The sequence below is a fragment of the Myotis nattereri genome, assembly GCF_964212035.1.
Source record: "Myotis nattereri genome assembly, chromosome: 3".
NCBI classification, from domain to species: Eukaryota; Metazoa; Chordata; class Mammalia; order Chiroptera; family Vespertilionidae; genus Myotis; species Myotis nattereri.
In genome coordinates, this window is record NC_138077.1 from 136,341,299 (window position 1) to 136,367,230 (window position 25,932).

A 25,932-nucleotide genomic window follows, 5' to 3' on the forward strand; every position below is an offset into this window, starting at 1 on the left:
TCATTGCACCAACCAACCAAAGGCAGGTCCCTCGCTCAGGTGTTTAGGGACGTGAAAACTGAGTTATAGGAAAAGCCACGCGCTCTGCTGGGTCATCTGGAAGCAGAGGCTGCACAATAAGCAGCGCTTCTAAGGCATCCACTCGGTAGCCAGTTCATCTCTGCCTCCAACAGGAGTCGGGGTAGGGGAGCCCTCAGGGGAGCAGCCCACAGACCAGGCTCGTGTAGGGACACAGATGGAAGCAGCCCTATTGCCTGAGTGCAGGCCTCCATGCAGCAGTGGCGGGTGAGGAGGGAAGAAGTCAGGGAACTGGGTGCCTCCTGTCCGCCTCGGGGTTCCGCTGTGTGCTTAACAGTGTCAAGGCCTCCCCACTGCAGCCAGGGAGGCAAAGGCTTTTCCTAATCGGTGTGACCAGTCCAGGTCAGACTCACAGCCATTGGAACCCAAACTTGTCAGAGCCATTAGCATCTAACGTTAAAACAGGGCAGGCAACGGTTCAGACTGCTGCCCCACATGTGCTCCAGCACACGGCACGGCCACCCAAACTGCTCTGGAGGAGGAGGGGACGCGGCAGGCTTCCTGTTGGGCTGCAAGGCTCATCTCCTCACTGCTGGCTCAGTGCACGTCCTGTCACACACCGACATGCACAACACTCAGGGCCTCACATAAGTCCAGAGAGGAGAGTCTGGTGAGATGTCCCCAAACACCTAACCAGGAAGATAGGACAGAGTTACCCTCCCCTCCCTGGGCTAACGACACTGAGTTTTCCTCCACCTCTGCAGGGCCTCACAGTTAGGTCATCATCACACAAGCAGCTGGCAAATGTCACTGAAAGTCACCGGTCCTTGAGGACCCACTTTCTGGGGCAACTGCTTGAGACAAACAGGTCCCTCCATGTGCTGGGTGACACCCCCCCGCCACCCCCCACCGCTTGTTGCGTTTCTAACAGTTATAACTACAGGAAACATTTGAACTACAGTGAACTTTGCCTTCAGACCACGAACCGGTTTACAGTGAAACTGTACAGAATGTATCCATGATGCTACATGAGCGCACCAAGCTGCCAAATGCTGTTTAGAAACAATCATCTCTTGCAAACAGTGGGATTCAGATAGGAGCAATCAACAGGAATGGAGCCAGGCACAGCATCAGATGCGGAAGTGTACCGTTTGTCTCAGAAACTCATTATGACCTCTGCTCCCCACACCCTTAGTACAGGCAATGCCCATGTCGCCGCCCCCCAAACCCACGGGGTGACGGCCGGCCATGGGTAAGGAAGGAGGAATTCCCCGTTGCCTCAGCCTCAGCATTCCTCGAGGACCTGACACAAGGCAAGGACACATTTGCAATTGGCACTGTTATTTTTATTAGTACGAGTATACTGAAACAATAAACTTGTACTGGTATACAGACAATTTATTTAAAACAATTTTGTTCAAATTTTGAATCAAACATTGTTTTATTATAATAATGAAATAATTTCTACCTAGAAAACCTGCAAGCACCATCAAAGAAAGGGACCATAAAATTCAATAAACAGACTCGAGTGTATCCTACAAATAGACACACCACGATTAGAAAATAGAATATGAATTCTTCCATTTTTTTTAATATTTGTTTTAAAAAAGCTAGTGCAAGTACAATATTTTACACTGGAATTACAGAGAGTATGCACGCATATGGAAAAAAGTTCTCCTGTCACAATAAAAGCTCTTAACTATGTATGCACGGAATATTTTCTTTTCGATAAGGTGCAAATCACCACTCCTTCCCTAGTTTTCCTCTGTACTGGCCATGTCAGTCTGATAGTGCCCACGGTTCTGGCGTCTCTTTTCCCGTGGCCGGTGGGAGGCTTACGGTTGGAAGTTTGAATGATCAGATATTAACACGTCCATAAGGACGGGTCTCAGACATGGTTCTGGGCTGGGACCCCACTGGCTAGAAGTTAGGAGGCTGTCCTCACTGAAGGCCACCACGGAGACGAGGGCTGCTGTCCTGAAACCTCCCTTCAGCTGACACTGATTTGGATTGACAGGTGAGCAGTGACAGCCGGGGACGAAGAAACCTCACCCAAAGGCCAAAAGGGAGTATTCACAGAACCCAACGCACAGGTGTCAAGTTTAATGGTCACGTACTAAAGAATCTACCCCACTCCTGGGCCAGATAATAACTTAAGAGTAGGTGGTTCATGTGAGAACCAGAGGAAATCTACGCACCTGGCTTCTTGGTACCTGCTTTTTAAAGACGACAGCTCTAAGCTAGTGTCGCCTCAGCCCTGATATTCCAGAGAACAGTCTGTTATCTCAGCAAAGATGACTGTAAACAACGCTTCCCACACAGGCCTTCAGCCTGGCCATGGAAAAGGAGACAGGCTCATTGGCCATCCAGACAGTAAACGAATAAACTAAAGGGAAAGAAAACTTGGGCAAAGTCTCCAATTATCTGCAGTGGAAGACTCGAGTCCTTTCAGATAAGAAAAGTTTCGGAAATTCTTAGAGACTGTTATTGTATAGATACTACCTATTGGCCAAATGCACTTAATTTTAATACAGCTGAACCGTTTGTATGCAAGTCAAGAGGACACGAAAAACTGAAAAACCGAGGCCACTGATCCCTCCTGCCGTGAATGGCAGCTACCAGAAATGTTGCATTTAACAGCAAGGGAGCAGCAGAGATTCTGCATGTAAGAATTGTAGGTGGGTTTGCTCAACATCCCCACAGCTGTCCAGTATCCGCTGGCTGGCTTGATTTTTGGACAGAATATGACTTTTCTGAGAAGTTGTCCCACATTTATTTTGGCCTCAATATAAAGAAAAAGTTAACTGAAGTAAAATGAGGCATTTGAATTGAATTTCGTGTTTTACCCCCCCCCCATTTAAATGAGGTGTGGGGGGGAAAGAAGGCGGAACATTTTTTTTTGTCCTCACGATGAGTCCTGTTTTATTGGTAGCTAGGATCCCTTGTTACAAACACTTCTTGTTCAGGATTATATTCTTTGGGTTTATTGGAACAGGAAGTGCTGAAAATGTCAAAATATCATTTCTGAAGAAAAAGGAGTTGCAATGGCTTAAGAGTTTAAACTAAGAAGGGAGCTCAGAGAAGTACTTTCAGCATAGGAATGAACAGTATTCTCAAACTGCAGAATACAGAGTTGCCCTCTCTTAGAAGGGGGGCTCTATGTAACGAAAACAGAAATGAAGCATAGGTATAGTTGAAGAGCCTTTGACGCAGTAATTCTTCCAGGCCGTAACCATACAGATCTGATCATTTAGACGCAACGAATTTCTATATACAAAGAAAAACAAGTAACTTTCAACCTTTATGCTTCTTCTTCTTCTTCTTTTTTTTTTTTTTACAAACAAGGTGTGAAACTCATTGTTTCAATAGATCCATACCTTTCAAACACTGAATGAATCGTTTCGACATTCATTTTTCTTTTGTGCAATTTTTTAAAACATTACCTGTACTCCTCAAAGTGAGTGCCTCAAAAATTTCTTTTCTTCAGCTTCTCAGATTAGGTGTACATTAAAAAGAAGGAAAAAAAAAAAAAAAGGAAATTCCCACAAGGTCTAGTGCTACAGGAAAAGATCCCATCAGTCAGTAACATTGAAGCGAGGTCATCTCTGTAGAAGTCTCGGCTCCAGAGTAGAGGTGTGCAAATCGTTTGGAGTCTCCCTATCAACAGAAACACAACACTGTCCGTGGAAAAGAGGAAACCAACCCAACACAACAGCATATGCATGTGCTTTATAAAAAGTATATTCTCTGTATATTTATTACGTGATGTCTTAAATTCTCCATTTCAGAAATTCTGGGTTGAAAACACAAAAGTGGAAGCAAAGGCCTCCACTCCACTCTAAAGGATAAAAAAAAAGCATAATTCCCTTTTCTTTCATATCTGCCAAAGAAGCTGGGTTGGGCCAGGGAGACAGGCGGCCCTGTTGTCACCTGGAATCATCACGGTGACCAGAAAACAGGAAGTGCAAAGGGTTAGGAGAGAACAGGCCACAGTTTGTTGAGCTGCTTATGGTACATGAAACAGTCGCCATGACAACCAACACAGCTCAAAAAGCCTGGCCTTCTGTCCCAAGAGCTCTGCTTCTTCACCCAAATCTGAAATAGCCTGGCATTAGTGTCTTCAAGAGCACTGAGATTTTTCTATGAAAGAAATAGGTTTCCTTAGTAGTCACAGATGTTAAAGGGTATTGTCAATTGTTTCCTTAAAAAACAAACAACAACAAAAATTCCAAAGCTACAACAAAAAGAAATTTTGGCAACATATTTCAGTAAAGATCGAACTATGTGCAAAGAGTGGATTTATGATTACTAGGAGCTGCTGTTCCTCGTGAACACGCAGCATTATATTGCGATCTATGCAGGATCTAAGGAGTAATCCACAAGGTGCAGGAAATCCAAACATTCCTCGAAGTTGTACAGCCCTACTCCAGAGCAGTCAAAGTGCTGCTCCGGGCACATCAGTGTACCACACACACGCCAGCCCGTCCCTGAGTAAGAGGTGTGAAAGGTTCCGCAGAGTTCCTGTGGGGAGGGGGGTGGGGGGGAGGGGGAAGCTGCTGCCACTTCCTGCGGGGGAATCCCTACACACTCACCCAACAAAAAACACAGAGGGTCACAATGCAGAGTCAGAAAGGGGATCGACAACAGCCGTGACGAAAATCAAATCATCCCAAACCAAACGGGGCGAGTTGGGGAAAACAAAATTGACTGACATAGAAAATTATCCTGAAAGTCCCAATGAAAATGCAATTTGGATTTCCACTTCAAAAGGTTTGAGGTAAGTGGCACCCATCTCTTTATCTGCACCCCAGTGTGGCCCAGACAAACTGAAATAATTCTTAAGTTAAACAATCGAAGGAACAGTCATTTTCTATATTTACTAGTAGAAATCCCTATAAAGAGAGGTTCTTGTTTGTTGGTTTCTTATTATATATTTTTTTCTTTTCACCCTGGCTAATTTCTTGGTGATTGTGTTCCATTGTAAATGCAAAAGGCCTGCTGTTATTAGTTTAAAAGTGGAAAACAGGAAAGAAAGAGCTAAAGACAGTGTAGGCAAATATTGCAAAGTGGACACGGTACAGAGGCACAAGGCTGATTCTCATAAGCTGCAGGGCACCGGAGATTTTCTACGCCTGTCACTGCCAGGTCTGCTCCACAGAAGCGGTGACAGAGGCTGCTCTGGGAGCCTCAGTTCAGCAAGGTCTGCCAACAGGAGGAGTTCCCTGTCCCCTGGATGTTCTTCCTATTCGAAGAGAAAGCTGCCACAGAGGAGAGGGAGCAGTGCTGGCAGGCGGCCCCTCCACAGCCACTGGCCTGCACGCTCACAGTTCACACACACATCACTTCCAGCGCGCTCGGAGGCACAGCTCAAAGTCCCAAGGACACAGGCCTGAGGCGGGGCCTGCCCACTTGCGGAAAAGGGCGTGGAAAATGGGTTGATGCTGGCTCTATTGCTCCAGAGTGCGCCTTAGAAATGACTCTGCCTCCTTCCTCTACACACTCCACATTCACTATTCATCGTGGTGACAGCGGAACTGCAGCTGGTCCCCTAGATCTCCTTTGCTTGCTCTTTCTGCAACGTGGCGACAGACACTTGGGCTCCTGAAGGCTCCAGCCCAGCACTCAGCATCCACAGCAGCAGGGGGAGCTCGCAGTGGGAGGCTCTCCCCTTCTAGCTCCTCCCCTCCAAACAAGGAAAAAGCCAATAGGGTGGGAGCTTTAACTGGACCACACTGACCAGACTCTATTGGCATGGAAAGTATTGCACATGCTGGAAAAGCAGGGGAGTGAAATGGGACAATGCTGAGAAAGAACCGATCCTCTTATAATTCCTATACCTGAAATAGAAGCACAAAAATGATGATGATGTTCCTATTGCTCCAATCATGTATATTTTCCCATTTTAGTGTTGGTGTTGTGGATCCAGTTAGTTCAATGCTCGAAGTAAGCCAACAGGTGGTGTGTGTCTTTCTGAGTCCACAGGAGTGGCTACTGTAAATAGTGGTGCCAATGAGGACAAAGTCGATGTGGCAGCCCCGTATTCCTCTTGCCACCAAAGGTTATAAAAGAACAAGAAAAACAAAACCTAATAATTGCAAGTGCCCTGAGCAGAATATATGGAAGATTAAGCAAGTTCTCTGAACAGAAACGCTTTAAAAAATACAGCACTAAAGGAGTATTATGACTGCGAGAATAGACCCACCCAACTCTCTGTGAGCATGCAGGGAGGGTGATGAAATTCAAATAGAGTCAAGGACCGGCTCTAGCTATTCTCTATCTATTCAAATGTTTTTGGTACATTCCAGAAAATGGTTTATAAACTCATTAGTCTTGGTGAGAACAAAATGTGAAGGAACACTAGATAGCCAAAATGTGGGTTGACATTAGGACTTCTTAAATTTGTGAAATGGAAAAAAAAGTATTATTTCTCAATGAGGAAAGGAAAATCAGAAGTTTTTATTCAGATTAGCTACAGCCATTCCAAGTACGAATATTAAAAATTTCTTCCTACTTATAAAACTTTTTTTTTAAAGCACTTTGAGATGCAAACTCAAAACCCACAAACAATATTTCACCTCTCTGGGAATGAAAGGCTTAAATTCTGAAATACCTTTCTGGGTTTGTACCAAACACCAAATCTTGATTTGATTTCAGATGAAAAAAAAAAAAAGTCATTCTGAAAAAACATTAACAACAACAATAATGAATTAAAAAAAAAAAAACTTGCTCACATATATAAATGTCTCTATGGAAAACTCTCTCAATGAATCTGAAGAAAATTCTCAGAGTTGTCCTGCCAAAGACCTGGTTTTTGTGACAGATGTGGTAGAAAGACCAAAATAAATTTTGAAAGGAACATTATAAAATGGCCTAGAGTTTAGGCAGGTTAGAAAGAAATTCTGCTACATTTATTTATGCTCGTTCAGTCCCCCAAACCTTTCCCACAATGTTATTGGATAAAAACTGCAGGAATATCACACAAATTATGAACTCAAGATGTGCAAATCGCAAGGTTCTTTAAAAGTTCGTCATAAAAAGAAAAACACTGGACAAAAATGAGTATTCTTTTTTCCATCCCTTTTCTCTCAGTTTCTCTGCCAGCTCTGCATATGCCTTTAATCCTTTCTCAAACATCAAAGTGAAAGTGCCTTCCCGCCAGGCTGCACTGGGTGGTCATTCATTGTCACATACTGGTTCATGATTCACATTCATCCTTTCAAACCACATTGAAACTGTCAATATCTTGCCGTGAGAAACTCTGCAGAGCTGAAATGCAGTTACAGTGTCGAAAAAAGATAGCAACTTAGTTTTTTGTTGTTGTTGTTGTTTCTTCCCAAAGACTTTAAAGTGAGATACAGTACTTGTTGAATGCTAGACCAAGATGCTTGGTAATAAAGTGTGAACAGCATTGTAAGTGCTTAGAGATAGCAATATATATGCTCATCTTCAAAATCCAATTCCTCACGTCACACTGGAATCTGAAAAAAGTGGCACCCGAGTCGTCCATAGTCATGAACTATAAACAGTACTAGAGTTAAAAGACAAAAGATTTGCAAACCCAAGGTGAAGAGCTGCTGCAGCTCTCTGAAGGGCAGCTCCACCTGCCTCTTGGGAGGAAGTCAATGCGACCACCTGATCGGTTTTCCTAACACTGCACAGAACCAGAGTGGGCGTTCGCGCTCCACCCCGCTGCCCCGCACCCTCGGGGAGCCACGCAGCCAGGGCGGCCCTGCCCACCAGACACCCCAAGACGGCACTGCACTAGCGAAGCAGAAACGAAATCCCACGGGTGGCAGTTGCTCTTAAAAAAAAAAAAAATCAGTGCAGTCAGGCCCCATAGGGGGAAATACATATCTATATGATTAAAAGTTGCTTTTATTGTAAAATATGTTGGAGGGGGGAAAAATGTTCTTTTACAGGGTTAGCTTTCCATCCTCTCTAGGATGCCCTGAGGCTGGGTTCCTGATATTTCTTTTGTACGTGAGACCTCCTGAGGACGTGTCTCTGGAGCTGCAACCCCGTGCTGAGAGCCTGAGACAGGGGGAGGCAGAGAGAAGACCCTCGCTTGCTGTGGCACCCCGGCTGCACCCCCCCACCCCCCCCCCCCCGCACCCCTTGCCCTCGCCCCCCACGCTCGCACGCACACCCCTGCAATCCCCTTCCCGGAACTTCCTCATGAAACCAGCAGAAGTCAGCGCCCAGCGGATGCTTCTGGCACTGCTAGAAAAGGCAGCCACTCCAAAGCCACTTTCCTTCCACCGGGCGCATGGCCGCGCCGCCCGTGCCGGCCCCCGCTCGCCCACGGCCAGACACTCGTGGAAAAAGCATATGCACCGTCTCCTGCGCAACACCAGCTGTAACTCTAACGACAAGGTAAGAACAGAAACCTAAAGGAGGAGGATAACATGTGAATACTGTGTTATTTAGCCTACAGTACAGTAATCTGGATACAAATGGTAAGGGAGGGCCGAATCCCTTCCCCGCGCCGCGCCGCGCCGCGCCGCCGCTCCTACTTGCCCACGTTGGACCGGCCTTCGATGCAAATCTTCACCTCCTGAGGAATGAGCGAAGGCCGGGGGAGAGTCAAAGGCGGCTCGTCTTCCGACTTCTCCAGTTTGCGGGTCTCGGGCGCCGACCACCTCCTCTTCCTCGCGGCCGCGGGCTTGCTGGGTTCTGTGTTGGTGAGCGAGGGCGCGGCAGGCAAGGCGATTTTGTCTGGGAACTTCAGTTCGCCGTTCTCGGAGAGCATCGGGGCGCCTCCCTGGCCGATGCCGTTCTCCTGCTCCGCGTAGCGGTGCCTGCTGCCCGCGAGGGCGTCGGCCTTGGCGTGCTTCAGCAGGACGCTGGCGGGATCCACGGGCTGGCCCTTTTTCACCGAGCCGTTCTTCAGGTTCTTGAGGGTCAGCGAGATGCAGACGTCCCCAACGGAGAGTTTGGAACACGGCAAATCGAAGAGCTGGCTGGTTCGCTCCGGACAGCAGGACGACCAGCCCTGTCCGAACACAAAAAAAGGGTACTCTACCAACACCTCCACGCTGACCTGTGGGACGGTGAGAGACAGAGAGGGGAGACAGAAAGGAAGGAAGTGAAACCTTTTATTCGGGTTTTATTTCACACACGTGCAGTGCAGAAGCTGAATGGGGCAAAATGAGACAGTTCCAGAAATCTCCTCCACTAACACACACTACCGAGGCTCTTAATTTTCTGCTGTATTTGTACTTACCGTATGCAGATGTTGGGCAGAAGCCAGTGTAAAAGTCCCTTCGGCGCTCAAAATACCATTTTACTGAGTATCAGTTCGAGGCCTGGGCTCTGTGAAAACAAGTCCGTCGATCCCCAAGGATGAAAGAACATCTGAGTGTTCAGCATTGAGCAAGGCGCGGGCCTTCGGCTTGATTAGCTCATGGGACAAGACTCTTCTCTGTGCGACAGGGCTGATGTGGGTCTGAGCTGGACTGTGTGTGCTCCATGAGGGAGGCACTATGTGTTAATCACCCTATCTCTGGCTCCTAAAGGAGTACCTGGCACATAATTGAGGCTTCATATCTATTGGATAAATGAATGTGTACCCTAGGAATTTAGGGGAAGCAGAATGGGGGGAGGTTTGAGGGGAGAACGTTGCTGGGAGAGGGTTAATGTGACATATACATCTCAAGGACCTGGTTCATCTACAACAAGCATGTAAAACTCTCAGCCTGTGAGCCGCATGCCTACTACTATAGTGTGTGAGCATGAGCCCATATCAATGTGAATATCATCTGGGGAACATTTCATAGTTCTGGGATATTTTAAAAATGTAAAGAAAGTTAACATTTTTTTGAGTACCTACTATCTGTTGAACATTACAATACAAGCTTTACAAAAAGCCTTTTGTTTAATGCTAACAATATACTAGTGAAAAAAGCATTGTTGTTCTAATTTATAAATAGGGAACTATAATTATAGTCTCGGAGAGATTAAATCAGTTGCTTAATGTCACAGCTGTGAATTGATGGAATTGGGATTTAATCCAGTCTCTTTGGTCTCCCAACCCATTTTTCTTTCTCCCGATCTCTGCCTCTATGAACAGAGATATAATACCACTAAGAGAGATGAACTTGACATTCCTACTATCCCCAACAGTGGTGAATGTCACTTGAAACAAACAGGATCCCAATGGCAGGAACTCATGGTTTGTTTCATGGTACAGAAAATTGTGAAATAGTGTTTGCCTTACACCTACTCATACAATTCTAGTCCCCCCATATAAATGTGTGATGAGGCTGCTATTCAATTACAGAGCTACATTTATATCTTGCACACATATATTTGCATATACATATGAACAATCATACAAGTTACAGTATCAGATGGGGATGACCACTGAGTTCCAAGTGGGAGGGCCACCCTGGAGCTGGCTCCTAAATCCTGCCCCAAACCTCTTAGAGCCATTAACATCACAAACTGAGCAGAGGAACCAATCCTTCTTCAAGTGGGGATTTTTAAACTGTATTTCCAAGCCATAAAAACAAAGTTCTAAAGTATAAATATCTCCTAAGAATCTACCAGACTCACTGTTTGCTTATCCCTGCCTAACAGCTGTCAGAGGTCATGTGACATTCATAATACTGGAAGCCCTATTTGCAAACATATTGGCCTTTTTGGCTTTGCATGTTCCTGGATGATCCCCTGATTCGGGCAGTCTGTCTCCTTGCCGACAGAAAGCCTAATACCTACCAGTTGACAGTTTTCTTGGTGTGTGAGCGATACTGTACACACTCCTCAGAGCAGCCAATATTTCATGTTCTGAAAACAATGTCTACTGCATATTCATAGGCAAGTCTATCTGAGACTTTTACGTGTTACCCAGTATCTACAGACTCATTGAGAAGAAATGTTTTCAAGGCCTTTATAACAAGTAACACTACTGATTATTCCAAAGGCTGTGATGTAGATGCATATGCTTCCAATTATATACTCCATAAAGTTTGGGGGCATTTGAAAGCCCTTCATTACTCCCTCATCTCAACACTCCCAAGGCAGGTCTTAGAATTAAATACCATGAGGTCGTCTGTAGCTTGAACAGCCTACCTAACAAGTCATGAAAGAAAAGTGATGAGGGAGAGAATATTTAAGATATGCACTAAAAAGAGCTGATGATAAAGGAATTTATTTTAACTTGGGTAGGTTTGGGAAGATATATTCCACCACTTCAAAGGCTTGTCTTTGGTCCCTTCTTCCTAAATTCTGGCTTTGCCTCCTCCCAAAGGAGCTCTGACATCCTGGAAAAGATGCCACACACACATCCTCAGGTGAGTCTACACAAACCAACAGTGAAAGATTATTCAGATAATGTGATTGTTGTAAACAGTGGACTGGATAGCTCATGCCAAATGCTACTTTTTCTCCTCACTGATTATTCATCCTCACGAATATTTATCCTCAGACATTTCCCTCCTGACTATATGTAACCTGAATTATCTAGAAAATGTACTTTTTTGGGGTCTGCATGTATGTCAACTAAAGTAAGTATTTTCCCTTTCTTTGGTGAAAGTTAAACTCTCATTGGACATATCTCAGAAAAGGATACTAAAATATCCATAACCAATCTGTGTATTTCATAGTTAGGTTTATCAGAAGGACATAAACATTCCTAAAGGTTAACTGACCATTAACAGTTAATGGAGAAACCATACGGAGGGATTTTTCAGGAAGAGTATATGTAGTTAGGTCTGTTTGAAATTCCCTTGGAGAAGACTTATCTACTTCAAAACATGCTATCTGTGCTGATGGCTACTGTGCTGGCCAGAAACAGACTTGGTGGGATTTGTGACAGGATGTTACTTTAAACTGGAACGGCGAGGCTGTGAGTTCCTTGAATTTGAGGCCCAAGCAGGTCTCCCCTATGGTGCTGAGAGCTTCCAATGTTGCTGATCACGTGTTCCCACTCCAGGTTTTGCAGTTGTAATAAAGTTCAGTAACCACACTGAGCACCTGCTAAATGTGAGGGACTGCAGAAGAGAACCTGTTGTTTAAGACCTAGCTCTTGCTTCAGTGGGGAGACAACATGCGTGTAAAACAAGTAACTTTCACAAGGCACACCTGGATCCCGGCCACCATGTAATCTCATGATGTCCACGTGGCTACCTAGGGGTAACGCAAATGCAATGTGTCCAAAACAGACCTCCTGATATGCCCCTGCCCACTGGCACCTCTTAGGCTCTTCTCATCTCCGTGAATGGCACTTCCTTTATTCCAGTCATTCAAGGGCCCAGAATCACTTTTGACTCGGCTCTTTCATACTACACTCATCAAATCACAAAGCAAATCCTGTCTGTCCTCTCTTCCAAATTTACCTAGAATGAGACCACGTCTCACTGCCTCTACTGCCCCTGTCCTGGCCAAGCCAGCTCCCTCTCACTGGGAGGACAAGCACCTTGCACAAGCCGCAGTCTGCATGCCCCCTCCTCACTGCACCACAGTGACCTGTCTCCTGCTGGTCCTTAAACTGCACCTGCACCTCTGCGTCTGTATCCACATTAGTTCCTGTGGTTGGAATCCCATCTGCCCTGTGCACTGTCGCCTTCCGTTGCCCTTCCCAGGGCTTCGCTGGCCACCCTGCTTGAAATAACAACACCCCATCCCTAGCTTTCCTGCCCTCTCTACCCTGCTTTGTTTTCCCCTATAGCACGTACTATCTTTCGATGCGTTATTGTTTTACTCATGCTATTTGTTTCACCTCTTTCCCCAAACTCCCACAAGACTATATGCCAATGATGGCGAACCTTTTGAGCTCGGCGTGTCAACATTTTGAAAAACCCTAACTTAACTCTGGTGCCGTGTCACATATAGAAATGTTTTGATATTTGCAACCATAGTAAAACAAAGATTTATATTTTTGATATTTATTTTATATATTTAGATGCCATTTAACAAAGAAAAATCAACCAAAAAAATGAGTTTGCGTGTCACCTCTGACACGCGTGTCATAGGTTTGCCATCACTGCTATTCGCTCCACAAAGGTGGAGATTTTGTCCGTTTTGCTCATCTTTCCATGCCCAAAGTCTAGGATGCTTTCTGGCCTGTAATAGGTGCACGCCTTGCAGTGTGTTTACAGAGGGAAGGCAAACATGAAACCAGGTCATCAGCTTTGTACTGAGCATGCCCAACGCAGCACCCATCAGCACTGACTGCGTGCTTGGAGGTAGATGAGGCTCCTCTCTAAGGGAATTTCAAGAAAACAGACACGACCATATATACTTCGATGGAAAAATCCCTCCCTGTGACTTCTTCATTAACTGTCAATGAATAACTAGTTCCGTGTTTGCCGTCTATTTGCAAAAACACTGCAACGGCACAACTGGCCAACAGAGGTCAATGTTTAGACACAGGCGCTGGCTGTCCTTGCTTCTTTTCAGCGGGGACTAAATTGGGCGACCAGTCCTCTCCAGGGAGAGGGGCAGCACCTGCCTGGGGGCTGGCTCACCACTCACAGGCAGCTTTCTGGGCTGAGCCTTAGCGGCCTCCCTCAGCGCGTCCCTGTCAGACACTGAGTTCATCATGACCTCATAGAATCAAACTTTGGTTCCTTTCTCTGCACTCTTGAGGTTCATCTTTGCTATTTCAGCTGTGCTAATAACCATTCGTTTCATGACCTTGTGGGGGTTCAAACGGTCTCTGCTTAAACCCCAATGAACACACATTCCTGAGGGCAGCACCATATAAAAACCAAAGGACGTTACATAATTCCTGGCAGCGCCACACAGTCCATCTTTTTCATCCATAAATGTATCTTTTTCCAAATACGTGAAGCAGTCGTAGGATAAAATGTGAGCATGAATAGCCTCTGTCCTTATGTCAGCTGGAGGCCCACTGCTTCTCATCTCTGGATGCCTGGAAGCCAGGACTTCTCTTTTAGGGCCAGATCACCTTTTACCCTCCTCCTTCTCCGCCCCCCCCCCACCCCCGCTGCTGCAGGCACCCCATGTGTTCACTACTGCTTCTCTGAGAAGTCTGTCTTCCCTCCCTCTCTCCAGCCCCCTAAACCAACACTCTAAACCCACCACCTCCACCTTCTATTCAAATGGAGCAATCAGGACAAGCAAGCAGCACAGCTGGACCAATAATAATTTATTCAATATCACAGTCCTGCTCCGGCTAATGACTGGATTTTATGATCATTCCTTGCTCTTCTGTGTATAAGTTCAATAAAATTCCTTTAACTACTCAGTCAATAACTATTGTATTTAAACACTGTATGCATAAACACATATTTATGCTGTTTGAATATTTCGATGGGTGCTGTCTATATACACACATATGTGCATAGCACCAAAAACAAGATATAAAGAACACAAAACGTCTGCTGCTTAAATTTGCCTCCTATTTCCTTAACAGGAGTCCCTGTTTTCACAAATGTGAAGGGCATCTGACAAAACATTTTGCTTGGTAGTCTCCCAAATGTACCGACTCTGCCTGGTCCTGGAGCCACGGCAGCTCCGGAGCGGGTTTCAGTGGGTGTCCGCGTCCGGTGCAGTTATTAAATTGGGAGTTCCTAACTTGTCTGCCAGTGACATTCTTGATCCTGTGTTACCTGAAGAGAAAAGCCAGCCTGCTTTCCTCGAAGGCCAGTTTGCATGACTACATTCTCCACATCAAGAACCCCAGAAAACCCTGGAACAAGGACTAAAGAGCTCAGCAAGAGACCCACTTACATCAATGTTGAAAAATTATCAATGAAAACAGGCATACGTCTTCAGCTGAGTGTAGGACATCTGTGAGTGTTGTTTCCAGTATTTAAACATCGCGGTGCAGGCCTGACTCAGTCCTCGGTGGGTGTCTCAGGCTTGCTTAGTAAACTCCAGGCTGGTGCTGAGGGGCCTCCAGACACTAATCCCAAGCCACAAGCTGGGTGCTTCCTGCACATCGTTGCGTGGTTCCCAGGGCCCCCACTGCTGGGAGGCCCGTAGGACCTGCTCAGCAAGCCACCAGGGCAGCTCTCGGCACACAGATTCCATCCCACTGGCTCTCCTCTCTCAGGGCTTAAAAATGCTTGTCTTGGTCCTGGCCGGGTGGTTCAGTTGGTTGGAGAATCATCCCGTACACCAAAGGGTCGCAGGTTTGATCCCCAGTCATGGTGCATACAGGAAAAAGACAACCAATTGATGCCTCTCTCTCTCTCTTCCTCCCTCTCTCTAAAAATCAATGGGAACATATCCTCTGGTGAGGATTAACAAAACTGTGGCATAAAGAACAACTTTCTTTTTGCGGGGGGTGGGGGGGGATCTGTTTATACTGGATTTGTTAGAGTTTCCTCTAAACCTTTACCTTTTTTATTTTATTTACTTTTAAAATCTTTATTGTTCAGATTATTACAGTTGTTCCTCTTCCCCCCCCCATAGCTCCCCTCCACCCAGTTCCCACCCCACCCCCTGTCCTTACCCCCCCCCCCACTGTCCTCGTCCATAGGTATACGATTTTTGTCCAGTCTCTCCCCGTACTCCCTTCCCCCTGAGAACTGCCAGTCCACTCCCTTTATATGCCCCTGATTCTATTATATTCACCAGTATAGTCTGTTCATCAGATTTTTTATTCACTTGATTTTTAGATTCACTTGTTGATAGATATGTATTTGTTGTCACTTTGTTGTTCATAATTTTTATCTTTAGCTTTTTCTTCTTCTTTCTCTTCTTAAAGGATACCCTTCAGCATTTCATATAATACTGGTTTGGCGGTGATGAACTCCTTTAGCTTTTTCTTATCTGTGAAGCTCTTTATTTGACCTTCAATTCTAAATGATAGCTTTGCTGGGTAACCTTGGTTGTAGGTTCTTGCTATTCATCACTTTGAATATTTCTTGCCACTCCCTTCTGGCCTGCATAGTTTCTGTTGAGAAATCAGCTGACAGTCGTATGGGTACTCCTCTGTAGGTAAGTAACTGTTTTTCTCTTGCTGCTTTTAATATTCTCTCTTTGTCTTTTGCCCTTGGCTTTTTAATTATGATGTGTCTTGGTGTGGTCCTCTTTGGATTCCTTTTGTTTGGGGTTCTCTGCGCTTCCTGGACTTGTAAGACTATTTCTTCCACCAGGTAGGGGAAGTTTTCTGTCATTATTTCTTCAAATATGTTTTCAATATCTTGCTCTCTCTCTTCTTCAGGCACCCCTGTAATTTGGATGTTGGTACGCTTGAAGTTGTCCCAGAGGCTCCTTACACTATCTTCATATTTTTGGATTTTTTCTTTTTGCTTTTCTGGTTGGGTATCTTCTGCTTCTTTGTATTTCAAATCTTTGACTTGATTCTTAGGGTACTCTAGTCTGCTGTTGGATCTCTGTATATTATTCTTTATTTCAGTAAGTGTATGCTTAATTTCTAATTGGTCCTTTTTCATATCCTTGGGGGGGTCTCACTAAATTTCTTGGAGGTTTCTAGAAGATTCTTGAGTAACCTTATAACCGTGGTTTTGAATTCTATATCCAGTAGTTTGCTTTCCTCCATTTCTTTCATTTGTGACCTGTTTCTTTGTCTCCACATTTTGGCTGCTTCCCTGTGTTGATAGAGTGGCTTTGTGTGCTAGGTGTCCTATAGAGCCCAGTGGCTCAGCCTCCCCAATTACTTGAGGTGGACACTCTTGGAGCACCCCTTTGTGGGCTGTGTGCACAGTCTTGTTGTAGTTAAGCCTTGATTGCTGTTGGTATCACTGGGAGGAATCGATCTCCAGGCCAATTGGTTGTGAGGACCGGTTGTGTCTACAATGGGAGAACTTCTGTGCTGGAGACACCCTTATGGGGCAGGACTTGCTTCAATGGGGCTTTGGCACTCACTGAGTCTGCCTAGGTTTTTAGGGGGAGAAAGGACAGGCCATTCATATGCAAAAGCCTCTGTGCACAGCTTGGGTGGGGTTGTAAATTGGGTGGGGCTGGGTCTCAGGGAATCACCAGGGCAGAGCAGACCACAATGGCTGCCAGTCTGCTCTGCCTAGGAGAGGTCCTGTGGTCTGTGTCCCGTGGCCCTGTGCAGGAACAATGACCGCTGCAAGCACCTCTGCGAGAAAGCCGCCCTCATATCCTGAAGCCAGACAGTCCAGTTTCTCTCTGTATGAGTCTGGGTCCCTAAATTCTCACCTGGAACTGGAATTCAGAGCAGTCAGGAGCTTGTATCTCCCTCCCGATTGAGAAAGACAACAGCGTACCCAGCTGCCAGCCCCTTTCGCGCGCGCCTCCGTACCTCCACACTTCCACACCTCTGCACCTCCTACTGGACTCAATGCGCTTTTCTCCTTCCTTCTACTTGTAGAATTTCCACTCAGCCAGCCTTCCCGTGGTTCTGGATGGTATTCGTTTTGTCTTTTATTTGTAGTTTTAATGTGGTTGTGCACGACAGCAAATTCAGATGTTTACCTATGCCACCATCTTGGTTGTCTCTCAAGAACAACAACTTTATTCGGTGCTAAAAAAAAAAAAAAATGAACTACCAAAGCCACAGAAAGACAGGGCGGAACCATAAATGAATTTTGCCAGGTGAAAGAGGACAGTCTGAAAGGCTACATTGTGCCGGAAGCCGGTCCATCCTTGCTGCTTGACACAGTCGCTGCAGGAAAGAAACATCTGCACAGCATATGTTTCAATGGACCTGGCATATATAGCATACTGTTCTTAATATGTTTGCTCCCCTTAGTGCTATGTGTTTTAAAGAAGGTCACCTCTCAGAGAAAGGTTGTTTCCCCAGGTAGGGATTTTTCCCTGAAGTTAGGGAGGTGATAAAACCCCTTAACTAAGTGCCAGGCAGGTAGTTAATCACTTTAACTACAAACAATCACGCTTAAGCTACATAATCTTTACTCCCTGGAATGGAGATAAGAAACGCCCTAACCTTTGCAATAGAAATTGACAGGATTAAAATCAACTGGTATAAATACAGATGTAACAAGACAATAAACACCAGAACTTCGCTGGAGATCCTGAACAGAACTTGGCTGGAGATCCAGACCAGAACTTGGCTGGAGATCCTGACTAGAGATCCTGGCTAGGCTGCTGATCAACTGAACGCTGCCTCCGTGTCATTCCTTCTTCGCCGACTCCGTCTATACTTTTGGGAACCCCTGGACCTGCTGGGGTTGGACCCTAGCAACATTGTGTCTGCGTCCAGCTATGTGACACTCTGGGGAAAGGCAGAACTAGAGAGAGGTAACAATCAGGGGTGCCAGGGCCTCGGGGTGGGGGTGGTAGTATAAGTAGGCAGCGCATAAAGGGTCTTTAGGGTGGCAAAACCATTTTGTATGATACCCTAAGGCAGCGGTTCTCAACCTGTGGTTCGCGACCCCTTTGGCGGTCAAACGACCCTTTCACAGGGGTCGCCTAAGACCATCCTGCATATCAGATATTTACATTATGATTCATAACAGTAGCAACATTACAGTTATGAAGTAGCAACGAAAATAATTTTATGGTTGGGTCACAACATGAGGAACTGTATTTAAAGGGCCAGAAGGTTGAGAACCACTGCCCTAAGGCATGGTTATAATATCATACAAAATACATTACCCATTTGTCAAAGCTTACAGAAAATACACCACAAAGAATAAAGCCTAATGTACAAGATGGACTTTAGTTAATGACAACATACCAATACTGGCTCATCAACCATCACAATATGCTGCACAAATGCAAGATTTCATTCATAGGGGACACCGTCTGGGAACTCTGTACTTTCTGCTCAACTTTTTTGTAAACCTAGAACTAACTACTCTTAACAATTAAAGCTTATTTTTTAAAAAGCTACAAACAACACGTGAGATCACCTCGTTGGGGGACTTACATCTCAAAGGCTGAACAGAGCCTCTTTCTTCCCCCATCTTCCTTGGGAGGGACACACACACCACAGCCACGTGGCGTGCTGCTGTTTCCCTGCTGCTGCCATTCCTGCATCAGAACCCAGAGGAGGTTCTCCACCAGGACCTGGACCACCGGCCCGGCTCTGGGCTTCCAACACAGGGCAGCCACTATCTGTCTTTGGTTCTTTAAGACTCATTCCCGGCAGGCTCCGCATGTGGAACGCTGGCACGTCGGCTTGCCTTGGCTGCGGAGGGACTACACCAGCTTATGTGCTGCTTGCATGAGGGCTTTGGCTATTTTTAGGCAGCAGCTAATCCATTAACTGCATAATGCTACCATGGATGACTCACAGAACACAGCAGTCAAATTAAAAAATAGTAGGATGCACGAAAAGCCATCGGGGTAAACGTGCAGTAAGCACATCATTATAACGTGCCGTATGAGTGAACCCCCCCACACACAGACACGCCAGGACAGTTGGGGGAAGGAAGTGGCACTGAATATTAAGCGGTCGCCGTGGCGGTAACGGGAAGCAGTCACCCCAGGAGGATGTGGGAAGCGACAGACAGTCCCACTAACATAAGGAGCTCGGCAGTTAGGAGAGAAGCAGTCCAAGAAAAGAGTCACCCAGAGCACTTTTCAAGTAAGATCTGCTCCAAGTCTTCTGAGCCAAGTATGTGTACTTTTCAGAAAAGTTGAGGCCTGGGGAGCATGAGGCAGAGAGGTAGGAGGCTGCTCACACACAGAACACTGTTTGCCAGATGGAAGCTGAAGACCCCCCAGGTCGGACACTCCTAGCAGGCCTGCTGCAGGAGAGGCCCATGAGCCGCAGTCCCCGCCTGGGTCCTCTTACTGATGTGGAGGGCTGGACCATGCATCCACCCCTCCAGTCCAGTGCACACGCAGGAAAGCGCTGCATGTGTACGCTCACACGTAGAAGTAGCTGTATGCATGCTTCCGGGCCCGTCATTGGGAACATGCCACAGGAACACAGGCAGGGTACACATAGCTCATTGGGAAAGGTCAGCCTTCTTTCTGGGCTTTTCTAAACTATCTCTCCTTCCATAAACTCTGTTTACTATAGAGCACAGAGCCTTTTCTCTTTCAGAAGCCAACCATTTCCCTTCTCAGGGCCGAAGTCACTTAAGGGAAGCAGGGACAGGACACTAACATTGTTGAGGGACCACTACGTGCTACATCGTGTGCTGGTTCCTTTAAATGTATTTTCTTTAATTCTTACATTATTCCCACTACATAACCAAGGATGGAAGGCCGGGGTAGAATTTGCATGGTACATTATTTGTGCAATTATTTGTAAATATTTGCACAAGGCCCCGGCGCTACAGAGTGGTGGGGGGCAGATTCAGGCTGAGGTCTTTTTGGCTCCAGATCCCACATTCTCCTTCCAGCCAACCTGCTTCCCACCCAAGCAGGTGATGCTTCACACTCCTATTGCCTGGGATCTCTTCTGGGACTCGCCACAGACTTACGGACTCAAACTTGGAGAATATTAAGTGGATTATATTTGGGAGTGAGGCTCTGAGGGAAGTGATTCTACTGTCCCTTGGGGCTCTCAACCAGAATCACCAGGGCTGAGGGGCAGACTGGATGGAAGCAGGGACCCTCCCGGCAGGGGTGGAGGGAGTGTGCTACCTGCCCTTCACCGGAAGAGGAAGAAGACTGCAGAGTGGCCAAAAGAAGCTTCCTGTGGAGCCCATAGTAGTAAGGGATAACGCCTGGGGTGGGTCACTGGGGTGCACAGAAATGTCCTGTTGCGTAAGACCAGCCCCAGGGATGGGGACGAATACAGGAAAGTATTTTTCTCCTATACTGCCTCGTCTGGTGCTTCAGCTAGAAACAACATTGGAGGCATCTTTGAATAATAATAATAAGAAAATCAGCTCCTTAAAAATAATCACCAAAATAAAGCCCCTCTGTTTCACACAGGCTGGCTTTAGTTCCCCTCCATCTACGGTCTACGGCGGGTCCTGAGTGTGAGGTCAGCGGAGGTGCCCTTTATGGCCCCTGGTTCTGGTGTTGGTGCTGGCCAGTTTCATAAGGGCGGTTCTGCAGGGCAGGAGGGAAAGCCAAGGATTACAGGACAAGGAGGTCCAAGTATCTACCAGGTGTAAGGGGTCATCTACCTGTTTCGAGATGAGAAAAATGGCAGCTCTGAGAGGTAAAACAACTGGTCTGGCAGCTGACAGGCACCCAGACTCCTGGCTTTCTCTGCGCCACATGGCCTTCTCGGGATCCTGCTTAGGTTTTATAAGGTCAGACCCTGCTTGGGTTTTATAAGGTCAGGCCTCCTGAGGCCCCCCAACCAGGTAGGATTTATGCCCAGGGCTATAAAGCCACCTACTATGGAAAAACCAGCCCTGCTCCTTCAACTTCCCCAATCAAATCTATGATTTTGCTAATTAAGTTAAACAATTTGCACATTTCTAATCTCCCTGTAGGTGCAAGGATTCTAGTCAGTAGGGAAGACATGGACTGATCTGCAGGCTGGGGAGAGAGCTCTCAGTGACACCGGTCACAGAGGGAAGCACCCCGTCCTGGGCACGTAAATTAAATCCGGACTTGAGTTCTCCCTGACTCTCCAGGACTCTGCTCTGTCACTGAGGCAGACACAGCTGGGGGAGTATTTTCACTGTGATGATGTCAGCCTGTTTCTGATAGGCTCCCAGTAGAGTGACAAGTCACTGGCTGTGCTGGGGGCCTGCACTTGTTTCTACAACAGCTCTCTCACAGGTCTTTCCAGAAGCCATTCCCAGCACGCAGCCCGACCACACAGGGGCCCTCCTGACAGACCTGCGAACAGGCTGTGACAAATATTCCACCTTCTAATTTGCACCTTGGCTGTCAGCAGAGAGACGAGTGGTCTGGCTACGGGAAGGTAATGAGACTTGGCCTGGAAACCAATTTCTCTATCATTTAGACGTTCATTCTGCAAAGTATCAAGCAGGGAAAACACAGAGAGATGCTTGCTTCCTCTCTAAGACCTGCCAGGTCCATTTGAAACCTAAAGAGGCCGTGAGCGCTGGTGTGAGAGGCTGCCAGGGCCTCAGAGATACGGCCCACGGCTAGAGCTGCTCTTTCTTCTCAAGTTGAAAGAGATGCTGGTAAGGAACCAGGAGTGTTTAAAAATATCACACCTCTTTCCATTCCTACTTCTGTGCACACTAACGCTTTAAGGATCAAAAAAAAAAAAAACTACCATGAAAAACACATTTACTTTTCATTCTTGTTTATTTACCACGCTTCTCCTGGGGACTCTTAAAAAGACAGCTTTGCTAAAGAGAATTCCTTTTTCCTACGAGGACCGACCCCAATCCATGTAGGAAGGTCGGAGTGAGCAGCAACTACGGATGGGTAGTGAGTTGTACATAATGATGCCATTTTAAAAAGCTTGAGTTTCGCTCTTTCTTTGACTCAGAACTTTGAGAAATCTTTTGTGGGTCTTACCAAAGAGTCTAAGCCTACAGTGACATCTCACCATAAAAAAGAAAAATATTTGGGGTTAAAAGCTCTTGGCAAGGCAGGTCCTGGCTGTTGTGTAAGATCCCACATCCGGTCATTCAAAAGGAGTTCCGGAAAACACTTTGGAAAATTGGCCTCCCTCCACTTCACTTGATCTTTTAAAAATGTACTTAAAACAATTCAAACCATTAACTAGTTTGTCTTGTTTTGTTTGTTTTATTTTCTGTAAATGTCCCATCAGCTAAGCCTTGACCCTTTTCCAACTCACACCTGAAGGAGGTGCTGTCACAGCCGAGAGTTTCAAAGTCCCTGATGGAAACATCCCCTGAGAGCGGGCACTACCGCCAGGAGAGTTCCCATGGGGGCCTACTCTGTTTGACCCAGTCACCCTGGGTAGTGACGTTGCTGTTTGCTATAATGGGCTTTGGAATAAATGCATCCAAGAGATTTAGGAGCCTGGAAAAGGGTAGACTGAAGGAGCCCAGGGAAATTATAAGAGAGTTGATCATAGGTCTAGTTTCTAACAGGAGTCAGCTTGGCTACACATGACTCTTGGGGTTCCTATTCACCCCAAGACCAGCAGAGCACCTGGGACAGACAGCCCTGACTTCTTGGATTGTATGAACCCTGCCTTTTATTTTCTGTGTTCGGATGCTCTGACATCTGGGGGCCTTGCTGACTCTGGAGGGACTGCCCCTCTGGGGTTAGCTAATTCCTAGAGATAGCAATCAACTCTGCTGGGAGCAGACCCTTCATATGCAAACCACTCAGCCACCTCCTTTAGGAGGCTCAGACTCCTGGCCACTGCCCACCTGCCCCAGTCACCCCACAGCAGGTACCAGACAACTAGGAGGAGAGCTAACTATAAAGTTTTCAAACCAGCCAGTCCCACACGTACTCACCCTCTCACCCACTCCTCCCCACAGAAACCACAATACTCCCCCTTTTCTCCTCACTCCCTCTGCCTCCTGACTGAGCCTGGTGCTTCCCCATGTGGCATGTCCCCTCTTGGGATCTGGGAGTATAAGAACTATGTTTTCAATGGCCATTATCTCATCTCTTGGCCTCGCCACGCCTGACCAACAATAAAACCTGCATTTTAAAACACGGATGTTGGTATGAGATATGGTGGGTGACTCTGGGCATCTATTATCCTTACCTGACCATCAGTGTCCCTTCCTGGTGGGGAGAAAGGGGCAGATGGGCCTCTAGAAGGGCCTTAACCCAGCCTTTCTCAGTCAGGTTCCCACCTGAACCCCAGAACAAAAGCATAACTTGAGTGATGATTTCCTTAAATTGTCCTGCGGCTGGGGCCTGACTAGCCTCACTCCAGGTGCGGAGAAGTTAGATCACTGCAAACAGCAGACGTCTTGGGGCACCGGGGCTAATTCTCTTAGAGAATCTTCTTAGAGAAGACTCAGAGTCCAAAGTCTGGGTACAAATGAAAGCCTTTCACTCCCCCCAGAGCACGGCACAGTCTGCGCCCGGAAGACGTTCACCTCGCCAGCAAGTGAGGAAGGTGTGTGGTGGGTGTCCCCGCCTGGGACCTGGGTGAACATTACCTGTGCCCGGTGCTCCCCGACGGCGAACTGGATGACGGCGACGCCGGGGCTGTGGCTGTCCTCAATCCTCTCCACGGTGCTGGAGTCGATCTTCAGGTCATTGCTGATCTCTGCGCTCTGGATGAAGTCCTCCGTTTTTAAGTCCTCCACCTTCTTCAGCTCCCCGTTGGCCAGTTGGATGATGGAGCCTTTCATGAAGTAGGGGGGCAGCGTCGGGGGCACTGCTGCCGGGGACGCCACGGACTGCACCACGGGCAGGTGGATCTGGGCCTGCACCATGGCCGGGTAGGCGGCCTGGGTGACCAGGGCCTCTGGGCTGAAGTTCTCGCTCTTGGGAAGGGCGGTGGAGACGAACGTGTGAGGCACTGCTGCAAACTGGGGCGACGACGTGGCTATTGCAGAGGCAGCTCCCGACCCGTCCACGTCGGCACTGCCCACCGGGATGAGCAGGGGCTGGGTGCCGGGGATGACCAGGTGCTGGGGCAGGCTGCCGGCATAGGTAATCGCCTGCTGCTGGCTGCTCAGGTAGCCGATGACGGGCGGCTGTGTCCCTGCGTAGAAGGCTGTGGCTGGCAGTCCGACTGGGAGTGGCTCCGAAGCGCTGTGTGTGGTCTGAATGACCGTGTGGGGTGACAGCGTGGCGACGGTGGCGGCCTTCACGCCTTCGGGGCCCAGAGCCTGTTGGGGTGAGAGCGCGTAGGAGCGGTGTCCAGGCTTCCCTAAATGCAGGCCACTTTTGTCGTTGAGGGTGGAGGGGGAGGCCTCGCGGTGCGTGACCTGCTGCACTTCCAGGTCGGAGACGGGGGTGTTGCTGTTGGGCAGGACCATCACAGAGGCCCGGACCCCCGCGGAGTCCCGACTGCCGTAGTCCGAGGGGCTGGGGTGGACAACCACGTGCCTGGACTCGTAGGGGTGAGGCGCCGACTTGCCGCCGGCCTTCACCAGGCCCAGGTCGGCCGAGGTGGGGGCCCCGTACCGCCGGCCCTTCTCCAGCTCCCCGTTGAGGATCTCCTTGGCCTGCATGGCCTGCTGCAGCCTGCTGCTCTCGGCTTTCTTGGTGGCCTCCCGAGGAAGGAAGTGGCTGCCGGAGTCGGTGTATTGCACTACGACCTGGGGGGAGGGCCCCAGGGTGATGGTGTGTGGGATCATCGTCTGGTGCGGGTGGAGGTGGACGGGGATGGCCGGCGGAGAGGCCGTGCGCCCGGCGTTCTGCGGGGAGCTGGCGATGTGGACGTACTGGTTCTGCTGGGTGGGTGGTGGGGACCCTGGTGCCATGAGCCCTGGAGTCCTGCCCAAGTGCTGCTGCTGCTGCTGCTCAGCCTTGTGTCCTGAGGCGTGGCTCAGCCCGCCCATGCTGGCCAGCAGAGTGGAATAGGCCTCCAGCTGGGAGCGCTGGGATGGAGTGGAGACGCCCCCGGCCGAGGCCACCGCGCTGGTGGCGGGGCTGGCCGTTGGGGAGATCAGCTGGGAGGGGATGAACCCTGCGTAGGGCCCGCTGTACTGGGAGGACCCAATAAACTGGAAAGTGTGCGGCAGGTGCGCATACTGCACGGGCGACACCGGGGTCCCTGACTGCGGGGGAGGGTACACCGTGGGCAGCGTGGTGGTCGCCGGGACGGACCTGGGCGCGCTGGGTGGGGAGTAGTCCAGCGCCGTGGGCAGCGCTTTGTGTAAACCTATTCCCTGTTGTAAACCAAGCTCCACCGCAGTCCCCGCCGGGCCATGCCTCCCGCCCCCGTGACCTCGGCCACCAAGGGCGCCCGGGAGCCATGCCACGCCCTCCGCCCGGTGGTTGTCGCTGGGCAGGACGGTGGCCTTCTCCTCCGAAGGCCGGCTGGTGGCTGGGATCTCGCGCTTCTTGGGAGGCAGGCATTCGTTGCTCCGCTCTTGGTTGGATTTCATTTTTCGCCGTCCCCCCTCCACGGTGACTGCTTCACTGTCTGGCTGGCTCTGATTTTAGTCTGATAAATGGAAAGTCACATTTGATTTCTGTAGGGGATCCAGGCTCTTCATGAGGAATCATCTCCCCGTGGGTGCAGTCCGCCAGCAGCAGCTCTGGAAT

General features: G+C 48.0%; 1 protein-coding gene across 3 annotated transcripts; it reads right to left on the minus strand.

Moving 5' to 3' along the window:
• Nucleotides 1–3,354: 3,354 nt before the first annotated feature.
• ATXN1 (ataxin 1) lies at nucleotides 3,355–25,932 on the minus strand (the record flags this gene model as incomplete). Of its 3 annotated transcripts, XM_081087726.1 has the most annotated exons (3): nucleotides 3,355–3,675; nucleotides 8,532–9,058; nucleotides 23,871–25,772. In XM_081087726.1, 3 exons carry the CDS (start codon nucleotides 25,770–25,772, stop codon nucleotides 3,618–3,620), a joined length of 2,487 nt encoding a protein of 828 aa, XP_080943852.1. In that variant the 3' UTR covers nucleotides 3,355–3,617. The 3 variants fall into 3 exon arrangements, with proteins under 3 accessions (XP_080943852.1, XP_080943854.1, XP_080943853.1); XM_081087728.1 differs by lacking the exon at nucleotides 8,532–9,058 and having other exon boundaries at nucleotides 23,871–25,932; XM_081087727.1 differs by lacking the exon at nucleotides 3,355–3,675 and having other exon boundaries at nucleotides 7,357–9,058.